This window comes from Centrocercus urophasianus, unplaced genomic scaffold, assembly GCF_019232065.1.
Source record: "Centrocercus urophasianus isolate 14NV4802_14NV808 unplaced genomic scaffold, USGS_Curo_1.0 seq_29, whole genome shotgun sequence".
In the NCBI taxonomy this organism is placed as follows: Eukaryota; Metazoa; Chordata; class Aves; order Galliformes; family Phasianidae; genus Centrocercus; species Centrocercus urophasianus.
Window position 1 is genome coordinate 7,926,437 of NW_024884855.1, and position 14,472 is coordinate 7,940,908.

Consider the following 14,472-nt stretch of genomic DNA (forward strand, 5'->3'; position numbering starts at 1 on the left):
AATAATTTAGTTCACAAAGGTAAATTAAACTAGGCTTTAATTAGGGAAAGATCCATTTGCAGCCCAATATGGGGCACAGGGTTATTAGTACTCAATGCAGACTCAGAGAATGTGACAGCACTTTTCCTCTCTTCAATGCAAAACTCTTGAATCAAAATAACACTTTTGGGGCCTGGATTACATACTCTCATGGTCTCATTGACCATAATTGAAAGTTAAAAGTCCACTTTGACCCCAGCTGCCTCAGTTTTCTCCTATCTGAGATTTAGATCCCTTTTCCTCTGCTGTAACAGATGTCGGACTGAGGAAATGACAATTGTTCACACTTGTTCAGTACTTTCCTGCAGGACTACAGTTTTTGAGACAATCAGGTCAGCATAAATGAAACCAACAGAGATTGCTTTTTCAGCCATGTAACCTATAGCTCAGATTCTCTCTGCTCCTTTGCTGCCCACTGAAAATAAGCCTTTGCAGGAGCTGTACTGACTCAGAGGTGGAAGGTGTGGGGAAGAAGGGGCCAACTGGCCCTTTATGGCCCTTTGGCCACAAAACAGATGTTTGAGTCAAAAGCCCTCACCGACACAGCTGGTTTTCAGTGAAGTACATGGTAGCATCTTTCAACAGGAGGGCAATGGCTGAATACTGCTCTGCATAACCCGTGTCAAGATCATACAGATTGCTACCTGTGTGCCAAACAGATAGATGGCTTCTCCCGCTCTGGTCAACAGAGCAGGACTGTTCAGAAAAGCACGCTGTCTAGGTTTCAGGGCAGATGAGGGGGAAGGGTTGATGTTTTTTCTCTCTTTGGTCAGCCGCTTTTTAAAAGTAAAAACCTGTAATGCAGGAAACCATAATGTAATTGTGCTCTGTGTCATCATTTCTCTTCTTTGTCACGTCGCATTTTCAACTGAGTGGCCTACTAAGCTAATGCGTGAATGACATTTGTTACATTGCTCTACTGGAGTACATGAATCTGATGTGCTCTCCATTAAGGGTAATAGTTCAAACACACGCCTTGCTTTCAGGGAATAGGTGGAACAGATCAAGAGCTCAATTAAACATCCAACTACTTAAGCTGAAAGGCACGATTGCTATTCAGGCTCTGTTTAGGCTCTTTTTTTTTTTTTCCCCTGAAAAAAATCAAATTGAATTGACTTGAAAGTTAAAGATCCTTGATCTCATTTTCAGATTAGATACGCGGGTGTCATGGACTGGCAGCGCTTTTGCCAATGGTCAGATTGTCATCTAACCTGTGCAAACTTTAACTAATAATGTTTGAAGAGCTGAAAAGTCCCTCATCTGTTTCCTCGCTGATCAGGCGATCTTCTATCAGGCACGCACTTTTATTGCTCTTATTTCATGCAGCCATAAAATGCTAGAAAGCTATAAATTTTATGGGTTCACATCTGTGTATATTATAATTACTCAACATATTTGCTTCTTAGGTTCAAAGCCATACAGTGAAAGTTATGTGAATGTGATAGATATACATCAGATGCAAGGAATTGTCTTTAAGCTGCATTTTAAACTCACTGTGTATGTCTGCACTCAGACCAAATTTTTAGAGGGAAGGCTCAAAGGCAGCCATCACATTCCAATGCATTTTAATCCAAATACTAGACAGAAATGAGCACAGTACTTCTGTGTACAACAGTATCCACGCATTTCCTATGAAAGATGCTAGGTGACACTTTTCTTCCAGACTTTGCACTGCCAGTACAGAGATTACTACCTGTAACCTGCTAGTTTCAGAACAGTCGGGTAGCGTGTGCGATGGGTCATGCACTTTTGCCTATCTATAAAAATACTGTTTGTTTTCACAGCTATTTCTTTTTCTAAATTCATCCGCGTGTCTTCCAAGTTCCTCAGAGACTGTTCAGCTTCCCGCAGTTTTTTCTTCAGAGATTCAATGGATTCTGTTAGTTCTTCAACTTCGCCGATCAACCTGAACAGAATGACATAAGCAATATTAAAGTGAGCAGAAACTTGTATGTGTTCCTAAGGACACACGAACTGTAACAGGAACAAAAATCAATGGTTATAAAAGCATAACACTCAACAACAAGGGCAGGAGGTATTGATCCCAACACTTTGAAGAGGACCTGGTAAGTGTTGGAGACTATGGGCTACAGACTCAGAAATGTTGATCCTCTTGATGGTTCTGTGCACTTAGTGAAAAACGGAACTCGCTCTCATAGCTTTTGTATTCGAGTTTCCCTTTATTTAGATAGTACTAAGAATGTCTTTTGCCACTGCAGACGAACTATCCATCCTCACTTCACAAGTATCCCATTGTGTAGGACACTTGTACCAAGGAACATCAGACAAAACTTGTTGGATGAGTCATCAGTTTGATTGCACCTGCACTTCCTTAAGCCTGGATTTTGATGTCTGTTCACTAGCATAAAGCTCAAGTATTAAAGATGATACTTGTACCAGAGATGAGGAAACGATCTTTAAATGCATATGACTTGAAGTTAAAAAAACACATCACTTCAACTGAATGTCGGTGGGTAGGTGCCTTCTGCACTCTCTGTCTGCTCATATTTACTTCCTGGGACAACAAAATCCCTGTATGCTATGGGAACTGAGTAAATATAAACAGTGTCAGCATGGCAATTAAACACATGCCGATTCAGCAAAGGGCTTGCATGTTCCTTAAATCGCATTAAAGGCAATTTACACACTGAGAGGCTTGCACAAGAATTATTTGCTGAATCAGGACTTCAGTGACTGTGCCTGCAATGGCATAAAGCATTCAGATTAACTGTAATTTCTTCCTCGCTGTATAAAGAACAGCATATCAGCTTTGAATGGCAGGCATCTTTGTTGCAAGTACATGGAAGCCTGCAAAAGCTGATCCTCCACTTCTCCTAAGGGCAGAAACATGTGAAGGAGGAAAATCAATTACAAGGCTTATAATGAGATCAAAAGTGACAAATGCGATGTTCAGACCTTTAAATTGGAAGGATTTATTGACCTCCAGTTCTAAAATGGATTATTACTGAAAATCAAATGCCACCAGCCCAATTCTTCTGAGTACTAAGGACATATCTCAGGCTATGGATATGTGCAGCCCATTTACATTCTCAGCACTTGAAACGTATTTCTTTCAGCACAGAGTCCACCTTGTGGTGAACTTTTGCTAATAGCAAAAGGGTTGCAAATTATTCACAAGTTGTCAGACTTTTTTTTTTTTTTTTTTTTTTTTTTTTGGATCATCTAAATCAAAAATGAAAGCACACAGTTCAGAGAAAAAAGCATAAAGACAAATAGCAGACTGGTGTGCATAGATTTTCTATTTGCCAATACATTAGATTAAAATAATGTCTTCCTTGCAGTGATTTCAGACAATTGAATTATTCCTGACATACCAGAATCAAACCTAGTAGTAAAAGAGAAAGACCACACATTTCTAAAAAAAAAAAAGTGCAAATGCTGTCTTACATCACCTTTGGATAGAATGGACACCTTGGAGGACTTGTTTAGCAGCTTTTACCTGAATTGTGCTGCATCTCTGCAGAGCTCAACATTGGGCCTAAAAGACCTGTCATACAGCCTGGTTTGAGCCACTTTCATTGGGCCTTCTTTGTCTCTGATAGCTTGTTTGAGAGCAACAATGTTAGCTTCTTGATCTCCTATTTCCTTAAGGGTCTGAAAAAGATACCCAAGAAAAACTGTTTATTAAAAAAGAAGGAAAAAAAAAAAAGCACATTGTCTCTGTGCATGCTACACATTTGTTCATGGTCCCACTGAGTCACAGTTTTGATCTCATATTTGGCCAGAAAATAAAAGAAATGAAAGTGCAAAGGTGGTTTTGACGTCTTTATTTCTACTTCTACACTGAGAATCTGAACTCTGGTCTAAAAAGAGGCCGAAAATATTCTGTAGCCTGTTTAAAAGCTTTCCTGACAACACATCCCACCCCCTTGAATTGCTTTTAATGGTAAATTTTTTACTGTAAATTATCCCAGAAAAGTTCGATTTATTTTGAGCGAAATTAAGAACTGCTGCACAGCTTGGAACTGTACAGATTTCTAGAGAAGAAAATAGAAAAAGACAGGAAATTCTGAATCCTTTCTCCCTCATAACCATGGACACAAGCAGAAAATAATCTGGCAGCTGTCATTACCCACCAGTACTAAGGAACGACTTGTTCTTTCTATGCTACCCAGTGGCCTAATACAGAAGTAGGAGCTGCTCCACATTGGCGAGGATGCAGAGGCCAAAGATACTCTTTCCATTTGACAGGAACTGCTTAATGAAGACACTACAGAAGAAGCACTGCAGACAGCAGCACAAGCTGAACTGGAGCCATAATCCAGCACTGAAGACTCTTATCAGATACTCAGCTGACACAGCAGTGTTTTATACCTGACATGGACTAAGAATTTTTTCCTAGAGGATAAGCCCACTGTGATCTTCTCAGAAGATGCTGTCATGCCTGTATCCAGCATTCAAAAAACGACACTTACTCCTTTCAAATGATGCTCTAGTTTGTGTTTTGTATCATCCAGCTCCAAACAACGTCTGGCAAAAGCCTCATTAACAGCAGCACATTGCATCCTCAGGTCCTCAGATACATCGTGAAGAATATTATCAATCAAAGCACGAAGATTAACTGAAGCCAATCTTTCTCGTTCTGCCCTATAGATGTTGTCATGACTGAACTTGGCCCATGTCTCTGGTGTTGATGCACTGGAAGAAGGGAATAGTATATAAACAGAATCATAGAATTGTAGGGGTTGGAAGCTTGCTCTTTGTTCAGGTTGCATTTAGAAATACAATCTGAAATTGGTTTTCCCCTGCAAAAGCTTTGGATACCTCTGTTTGTGTTTGCTATGTTGCATGCAGTCTAGACTTACCAACAAGGAAGATTAAGAGTCCTTTATAAAATTAATCCCTCATCCACTTCATTGCTTCTGTGGGAATAATGTGTGACCAAAAAAAAAAACTCGCCAGCAATCTTCTGCACAGTAATTGCAAGCAGAAGCAGTTAAGTCACCACCAAATAAACACATGAATATATGCATGCACTGCAGACTCTGTACGCTTCAAAACAAAGACAACACGATGTCTGCTTGTACTTTGCCACGTTGAGCAGCAGAAGACATTGCAGTACTTAGGTCACTGTAGCAGAAATGCTAAGTCATGACTTGAAACAGTGATTGAGCACCTGGTAGGAAGTTAGGGCCAAGCCAGGGAAACTCAGGTGTATACAATGCTCCTGAGTGACCAGAAGGGTTGGAGCCAGGATCCATCCCTTTCCAGACTTCAGTTAATGGTTGGCAGTGAAGGTAAGGGTGAGTTACTGGAGATCCTTGTATACTTGAGGCCTTTTGAAGGTAAGCAGGTTTTTTTTCTTTTTTTTTCTTTTTTTTTTTCTTTTTTCTTTTTTTCTTCCCCCCTTTATTTCTGTGAATCTGATTGTTGCACTTGAGCAAGCTTGCTGCAGTCTAGGACCTTGCTGCTCTGCTGTTATTATTACTGTGATTTCTATTGATACAGTATCTGTAATCCATGTGAAAATTATCTGAATGTTATCTGAAAGGGGGACCTTACAAGATTTATTGCAAGTAGTTGTATTAAGCTATTTTGTATACAGGAAGCTTTCCCAAAAGAGTGGCATGTCTGTTGGTGTTTATAGGAAACGTACATAGGAGTTAGATAGGACTTTAGAAGTATAAAGGCAATTATTTCTGAGAAAAGCTTTAACAAACCTACTTTGTATGTAATCTACTTTGCCATCAGTGGCATGGCATGCTGAGATGGTAGCGCTACCATTACTCTTGGAGTAGCTGTTTTTGAAGGTATGATGTCTCCCACTCAAAGTAACAGCAGTAACATCATTAATTCACAGGAGCACTGCAGCTTTCAGTGATGCAAAGGATGTATTGCACTTTAACAGTGTAATTATGGAGCATAATGAGAACTGCTTACCTCTCTTCAAACTTCACTGAACTAGGGTGGAACTGGATGTTGGTGCTCTGGTTCTTGTATCTTCCACACTTGTCATCAATGTTGTACGTTTCAACTTTGTCTGACCAGTCCATTTCACAAACCTCTTTGTGGTCCCGATTTAATCTGAAAAGCTCATCACTGTTATCATATATGAGTAGTGAAAAACAACACGACTCAGCAAAACTGACACAAACATTAATGAAACTAGGCTCTGATCCTTTGCCTGTCAAATGAAAATGGGAAAGCAGACTTGCCTAGCTGAACTTTCTCTCCCAGCCATCTGTGAGGGCAGCGAGCTTGATGTGTTAACCACTTCCCTAGACGTTCAGCACTGTTCTGTGCCCACTGAAGGCTTAAGGTTTCTGTAGCCTGTGGCAAAGCAGTTGTTAGACTTTGGAGTTTATATCTCAATCCTAAAACAACGTGGATTTTTTTCAATAGCAGCTTCAGGTGGAGGTTATAACAACAGAATATTTTTCCCAAGACATCAAGCATTGCTTACAGGATGCTTAACCCTCTCGTGTGCTAGCTCAGTGAACCTGACTCTAAGACCTCTGAAAAGTGACCCTGTATTATCCTGTGAGCTCTCCTTGCTAGCCTGTAGCACTTATGCAGTGTAATTCCTCCTCAGGAAATACAGGAGGAATGCCATTCAGGGTGGGAACTGATATGTTGTTGTTAATTTCAGAATTGCATTGCACATAATTAATTAGAATGACTTCAGAGTACAAAAGACAGTGTGCCTTTATCAACTGCTGACACCAGGTGTCACTCTTAGCTAAAGAATTAAAAAAGATCCTGCTGGCCAACCACAGTACTTAAAACAATCTTGAAACAGTTATAACAAGCAAAGTTTAAATTCAACAGATTCCTCTGAGATTGTAACTGATGTAACAGAGCAACTTAAGTTTTTCTGCCTCTATAAGCATTCTGGTAGAACAGAATAAATTGAATTATTAATATTTTTTTTTTAATTAGCAAAGTATCAAGGTTTCTAGCAATTAGTTCCATGATATGGAGTTAACCTGAGGATTTGGATAATAACTTCTTTCCAAAGGATTTGATATAAATTAAAGGCAAATATTCCTTTTGAAGAGCAATGGATGTTCATATTGGCAGGGAAGGCAGAGCTCAGTTATTATATTGCAAGTTCACACTGACATCTGGTGGCAAGAAACTCATCTTGAAAAGGCCTTTTGATCAGATAAATAATTGTAAAAGATCTTACAGTACAAATACATCACATGCTGTAACAAGACAGTGATGTCTAGATAATATTTTGTAATATTTACATTTAGTATTGGGAAACTGGAGAAGCGAATACACATACTGGAAGTTATGGAAGGGAATGGCTCTTCCTGTGCCTTACTTTAGCTGGTAATCCTTAACTTTCATCACTGAGTTCCTCTTCTCAGGTTTTTTTTTGACTATATTAATAATGATTGAGATATTACAAGAACTTTCTTACCGCATCTGGTTACTAGCTTGCATCAAAGTTCTTTTCAAAAGCTCCTGGATATTTCTGATAAGCTCAGCTTCCTAGATAAAAATAGGAAGGCTTCTATGATACTCAGTGCAGTACATACCATCCTGCAGAGCAATTCCATTTTAATGGTTGTGGATACATACTTAAATCTCCCACTCATTACCTACTCTTACCATATTATTAGAAGACAAGATCCTCTCTGGAGTTAGCAAATACTGAGTAGCTCAGCTTTAAGTTTACAAAGGCAGCAATATTTGAAGTACTTCTAAAGCCTGGGGATTCGTTATTTTTATATTGCATGTGTATTCTATGAGAAAGCATATGTTCTGTCAGATTAAACAGAACGCTCGAGTTACCTGCACAGCCTTGAAATAGGGAACAGACAGGGCAGCAGCACTGTGCTCAGCGTGAGTCACTGCCTCGCGCGAAACCAAGGTGTCACTTTGGAGCTGGGCAGAACAGTGGCAGCATAAATTCCGCTGCCAGGAGCTGCTGTCTTGCAGCAGGGTGTGATGCAGCAGACCAGCTTCTCTGGCAGGATGCTGGCAGCCAGAATCTGCCTTGCTCTGCAACAAGCACTTATCTTGGAAGCTGCTGCCTCGCGCATTTCCAGCAGATCTCCAAAAATACCATTTGTCTGAATTGTGGTGATAAGGAGCTACTTAAAGGAGTGGCAGTATCATAATCTTTCATTGGCCTCCTTCCTTTGAATGCTCTGCATTAACTAAAAATAGCAGTTACTGTTCTGTAGTTTAGGCAGTTACTGTCTACTTTGGCAGGTACAGGAAAGCCAGCCCAAGGTAAACCTGGTGACACATGCCTGCAGCTTGACTCTTACTATTAGACCAAGTACTTTTGCCTCTGGTGAGGGGTAGAATCGAGGACTACAGAACTACCTGAGCTATGCAGCATAGTTGGAGAGGCTAAACGCCTTCAGCTATGAGAGGTGATTGCACAAAGCCCTGCCTCACCTTGAGAACAGATCCAAAGTCTGAACTTAGAACTTGTGCTGCTTGCAGCAGTAATGTTCACTGCAGCATAAACACTATCAGGACAAAAAAGACCATCGTTTGTAATATTCTCTTACAGAACAAGAAGTACCTGGTGCTCATCTTTGATGGCAATGGTGTTGCTTTAGGGATTAACCATCAGTGCTCTGTGAAGTACTTTACTGAACTGGTGGTTATACATCGCATAAAGGCCAGACCAACGGATGGTTTTGTTTATTACAAAAAGGCATTTAATACCTGAAATTGGTATCTTAAAGAGCTTTTTTTTCATATGGTGAGCTTCTAATTAATGTAATGTGTGTATTAGTGACAGTCATCCAGTGACAATTAAGGGAGTATGCACTAACTAATGAGTTATAGCCAGAACATTGCTGGCACACGTTGATCCTCAGTGTTCTTGACAAACAAACGAGTGCATGTGTCCCTGCAGTGTCAGTTTCTCCATCACAAGAAACCAATGGGGAGCGTAGGAGAGATCATTTTATTCCAAACAGAGAAGGGCAACCGAGACTGGGGAGAAAATATTATTTCTAAGGGTCTGAAAGAGCACAGTTAAAATAAATACATAGCTGAAGGTATCAGTTTACAAACTGAGAACACAAAGGCTTGCTTTCTGCAAAAAAGAACTATTACAGTGGCTGAATTGTCAAAAAGAAAAAAAAAAAAAGGATTTTAAAGTGTTATAAAGAGCCAGCACTTGAAATTACTCTTACAATAATTGATATTGTTTGTGTTGGGCAGTCAGTCTCCATGTAAATAAAGAGGCAATCATTTTCCTGCGTGCAACATGCACAGTCTTAACGAGAAAAGCTTTCCTTTGGCAATTATGGCCTCTCATATGGGAAAAGTGAAATAGCCTCAAAATAAAGAACTCCCTTGTTGAATGACCTAAAATGAAATTAAGAAATAGATTTCCCTTTGAGGAGATATGCACTCAAGTAAGGTATTGTTCTCATAATTAATGGCAACCTAACACTACTCAGAGTGAATAAGCAGATGTGAACAATGATGAATTTTCAACTTATCTAATCAAGGGTTTCTCCTAGCTTTTAAAGCAGTTGAAAAGTCCTACTGCGTGGCTGAGAGGAGCTGTGGCACTGTGCTGAAGGTGGAGATCCATTGATGCAGGTCATACAGCCCTGGCTGTGCTGCCAGCTATCACAGAGCAACCCAGCCAGTTGACAAGTGTAGCTGTGGCTAGCTCATGGGAGGAAGGCCACAGGTCAACTCTGCATAAATATCAGGTCTGCCAGAGTCAGCTGAGAATCTGCTGCCTGCAGCCATTGAAACAAAAAGCACTGCTTTTATGGAGTTGTCCATGTGGAGGACTGCTGGCTTGCTTGGCAAAGCTACACATAATGCTGTTTGGAAAGGGGTTTCTGTTGATTTCCTTGCCCCATGATTGCATTTGGCAGGCATGCACACAACTGTATCATTCCTCCACTTTTTTAATTTTATGTAGCTGACAGGATCTTGGCTAATGCCTTTGTCTTTAGCACCAGGGAATATTGGGGCTGATTTCATCATTGAAATAAATGGACAACTGATCAACATTCTGAGTCTAATGCAGTCCTTGAATTAAAAAACAAACAAACAAACAAACAAAAACACCAAATGTAACTGCATCTGCTTAGACCACAGTCATATCTGGCAGTCACTTAATGAGTCTGGACACTGGATATGCAGGAATAACCTTGAAACACAGAATGAATGCAGCTGAAGCATGATTTATTGGCAGTATACCACTCTGTGGCAAGTGCTGTGCTAGAGCATACCATTTCAGTATTAAATGTGTGTACACAAAAACACTACACCATGATTAAACTGATGCAAAGGGGTTTCAGAGGAGATGTCATATGGGCTATGGAAGGAAAAACCTCATGGAAAACAGATGCATGTATTGCTTTTACTGAATTCTGCTTCTTCCAATGCTGCAGCTCAAAGAAATAACTATTCCTAACTATGAAGAGATTTTGTCAGCTTTTTAGTCACTAGAGATCACTCTTTGCGGGGAAAAGAATTGTCCTTCAGATTCTTCTTAACCAGAACTATATTGAGGAAAGATTTGTATGCTGCCGAGTGGAATCTATGATGTTCTGAGTAACAGATGATTTTATTATGCATCTGAGGCGCTTTCACTTAAATACCTTAATCCCTCATTCCAGCAGCTGCTCTTTAATTGGGGTATGTCTTACTCTAGGTAATCTAAATATGACTCTATCCTGCAGAACAAATAGGAGAGATGAGCTAGAACCGAAAGCTGTAAAGAAATGGACTGTGTGCCAAAGAAATAGGAAAAACTGAAATCTTATATGGGTATGCAAAACTTTCAGCAGAGATATTTCTGTTTTGTTTGTGAGTCATCTGAAATGATTCCTGCTCAACAGATAGTGAAAGTCCAATTAAATGCTGGGTTTCAAAACTGCTTGTTTTGTGCATTTGGTGTTCCCTCGTTAAATGTCATCTGCCTAGGGGCTGCTGAAAGGTGGTTGTCTCAGCAGGATGCTCTGAGAATATTCCACATTGCTGCAGAAAGTTGAAAGCAGCAACAAAACCCATGACCTGTGCAAAGCTTTTCCAAGACCATGTGAAAGGCAATCCTTTGTCCAGAGGTGTTCTTCCCCTGAGCATGCAGATTCTCCACTTATCCACAGGAGCTGGGAGGATCACAGTGAAGATGCTGTCCAGTGAAGCCAATATAAGCCTGGACTGCTAGTAGAAGAGGAAAAATTTCAAATAGAGGAAAATGCTGTAGAATGTAAGTTAACTGTGAAGTTAAAATTCCTTGTGGAAGGAGAAGAATGTCTGTTCCCTCACACAGCTGACTTTAGGGAAAATGTTCCTTCTTTTTCTCTTTTTTTTTTTTTTTTTTTTTTTTTGCATGGTAGAGAATGAATGGCACCTGATCTCCTGTGAGTTAATTACCATTTAAGTTAAGATTAGAAAAAGGCTGGACAAGAAAGCAAGATTCATAAATGTATGTAAGTACTTTAGTAATAAAATTTGCCTACCTCCTCTAAGTAAGCAAATGAACACAGAGCTACCAGTGAAGTGAGTCATTAACTCTGAAATCTGCACAGTGAACTGCCAGAATTCATGGAAGGGCGACTTGAAGTGTGAAGAATTCAGTTTTAAAGACAGTAAGAAATAAAAGGTACTGCATTCCTTTTTTGCAATGAAAGAGGTACAGAGTACAGCGGCAGCTTAAAGAGCCAGCAAAACCACGGAGGGTACACTTGGAAAAAAAAAAGAAAATCTATTTGCAAATATTTATGCCATAAAATCTATCCGTCCGTGAAAATGGGAAGGGTTTCCTCTCATATTATATACTCCTCTTCCTTCTGTACTGCAAAGGTCATTGGCATGGCAACAAAATCTTCATTTCTCAGGAGTCCATCTGCTGCTGGTACACACGCCTCAGCTGAACTCACATCATTCTTTTTTGATGACATCCCACTTGGCTGTGGACGCTGCCGTCACAAGCAGAGAATCACAATTTCAGGTGAAGAATTAGCAGCAGCAGATGGACTTCTTAGCAATGAACAAACTATTCTCTGGCACAGAGATCAGGAGAAAATAAATGCAGGAGAGAAATCCTTCCAGAAAGTTGGATTTTTTGAGGGGTAGGTCTTACATTTCACGCATTTCTCTAAAACAGCAGCAGCTGATGAAAATAGTTTCTTTTCTTTGTTGTTGTTACGTGAATCTTGTAACTACAATTCACAAAGCAGACCAGTATGCTGCTAAAATGTTCTTCTATACACTAATTCTCTCATTTTTCTATTTTTGACTAGAACAACCTCCAAATATTGATCACCACTGAGCATTATTCCTATCAAAAATATTATTAGATACTATCACTTCATCAGCTCTGTAATCCTCTTAAGTATTTTTCTAACAACAAACATTAATCAACTGTGTTAATCAGTAACTAATCATGAATATACTTCCACAGTATAATGGAAGCTGCAGGCCAATAAGTGATCATTCACTTATTTATGGGACACTAGAAAATGTATCATTCAAGAATGAAAAATGACCCAGAATCTCTTCCCCGTACCATAAGCAATCAGAATAATTACATCAGTTTGGAGGCAATCTACATGCTGTGCTGGATTTTGGTGACAGTTAACAAAGTGTCAGCTGGAGTAGAGTCCTCTGGGGGAGGGAAGGATCAAGCAAATTTCAAGAGAGCACCAGGTTTGCTTAAGTCACGCTGTCAGAAATACCATCTGTCTGTGCCTCCCAGCGTGTCTGGAGCTGTCATCTCATGCAGGTGTCACAAGACTATATTGTACTGTTTGGAGAGAGCCATGCTGCTGTTCTGCAGTGCAATTACAGTGATGGCTTGTGCTGAGACACAGTAAGTTCGATGTTAGATCACCACCTTGGCAGGGCTACAGCATCAGACTGTAATACAGGTAAAAGGCAGAGACTGCTCACTTGAGCATGGAAAACAGGCAAGCAGCGTTTCTCTGGTTCTGAGTAGGCTGCTCATGGGGTACTGCATTTTTAAATGTAACCTGTACAGATGAGGAGACTTCAATAAGAATCTGGAAAATGTTCAGTGCCAGAATAAGATGCTGAGTCTCATATTGGAAACTTAAGCTCTGAATTTGCTTGGATTTGGTCTGAGGGAAGGGACCTGGTCTCCTCTGGGTGTACTCATGTGATTTTTAACTTTTTTTTTTAAATGAAGGAAGAATTTTTAAGTAATCCTTCCTCAATTTAGGACTGAGTTCAGGCTGCCTAGAAGTAGAAACAGACCTCTGTTAATATCCAGAGAGCACCTTCATGATCTGCACTTTCCATCTACTAACCAAGCTGCTCATAGATCAGGGCAGCGCTGCCAAAGGGCCACCAATACACTCAGCCTTGCTCTCACCTTCAGCAGCTCCCTCTCCACCTCATCACAGACCAGGTCTGGGGGCTGCCTCCTCTCCCGACACTGCAGGTTATCAGTTGCAATGGCATAGGGCACCTCGGTGGCATCGAGAGCCCTTTCCAACCTCAGCTTCTGGGCTGCCAGCAGGTTGGTCTCTGCGTCCAGCTCCTCAATCTCCTTCTGAAGCTCTGTCTTCCAGAAGTGGATGTCCTGCAGCCGCTGGCCCAGGGCGGCTGTGGAATCCTTCTGAGCACGCTGGGTGGCAGCTGCGGTGCTCTCAGACAGCTCTTTGGCTTCATCCCTGTTGCGCTCGGACTCCTCGCAGCTGGCGAAGGCCTTGTGGTACAGGTTGTAGTTGCTCTGGTGCCACTCCGGAGGCAGGTACTTGGCAGTGCGGAAGCCGGCTGTGGCTAGGCCGCTGGAGGAATCGGGTCCCGTCTTCAACGCTGCCTCATAGACCTTCATGGGTAGCTGGGTGGCGGGCACTGTCTGCGGTGCCGGTTCTTTAGTCAGTGGCACCCGGGCGGGCGCCGGGCCGCTGGGGCTTCCCTCGGGATGCTCCATGGCGGCCGGGTCTCCTCTAGGCCGCGCTGCGTCCTCTCGTTGCCATGGCAACGACAGCAGCCAATGAAGAGGCGGGTCCCCCCACTGCGAAGGGAAACCCGAGGCGGTGACGAAAGAATGGCCCGCCCCTCATTACCCCAACCGCCAATCAGAGCGTCGCTTCGCCATGAGGGCCCAGTCGATAGGGTGAGCGCCGGCCGGCCCCGCCTCCAAGCTGCTTGTTGCCGTGGTGACGGGGACACCCAATCGGGACGCAGCAAGGCCTGCGGGGAGAGCTGCCGGTGTCATGGCGGCGCCCCTGAGAGGGTGGCAGGGTTTCCCTGCGTAGGCCGTGCGGTGTAACTGCTGTAGCTTACCCGTGCTTGTAAAAATAAAGATATGCTGAAACGTCCACATTGCTTTCTGGCTCCTCTTTTTGTGCTGAAGAACTTCTCTGTGCAGTGGAGATTTTTTTGAAATAAGAGAGGAGCCTGACAGGATTCTGGCCCTTGGTGCCCGTGGGAGGGGGGCTTATTCCCAAATCTTAGCGTCGTGGGATGGCTTGGATTAGAAGAGACCTTAAAGAT

At 41.7% G+C, this 14,472-nt stretch overlaps 1 protein-coding gene across 1 annotated transcript; it reads right to left on the reverse strand.

Moving 5' to 3' along the window:
* Positions 1-1,728: 1,728 nt before the first annotated feature.
* TEKT4 (tektin 4) lies at positions 1,729-13,906 on the reverse strand. The gene is made up of 6 exons (XM_042828153.1): positions 13,343-13,906; positions 7,430-7,500; positions 5,941-6,084; positions 4,476-4,698; positions 3,500-3,654; positions 1,729-1,945 (listed from the first exon to the last, which is right to left on the reverse strand). Exons 1-6 carry the CDS (start codon positions 13,904-13,906, stop codon positions 1,729-1,731), a joined length of 1,374 nt encoding a protein of 457 aa, XP_042684087.1.
* Positions 13,907-14,472: the final 566 nt, after the last annotated feature.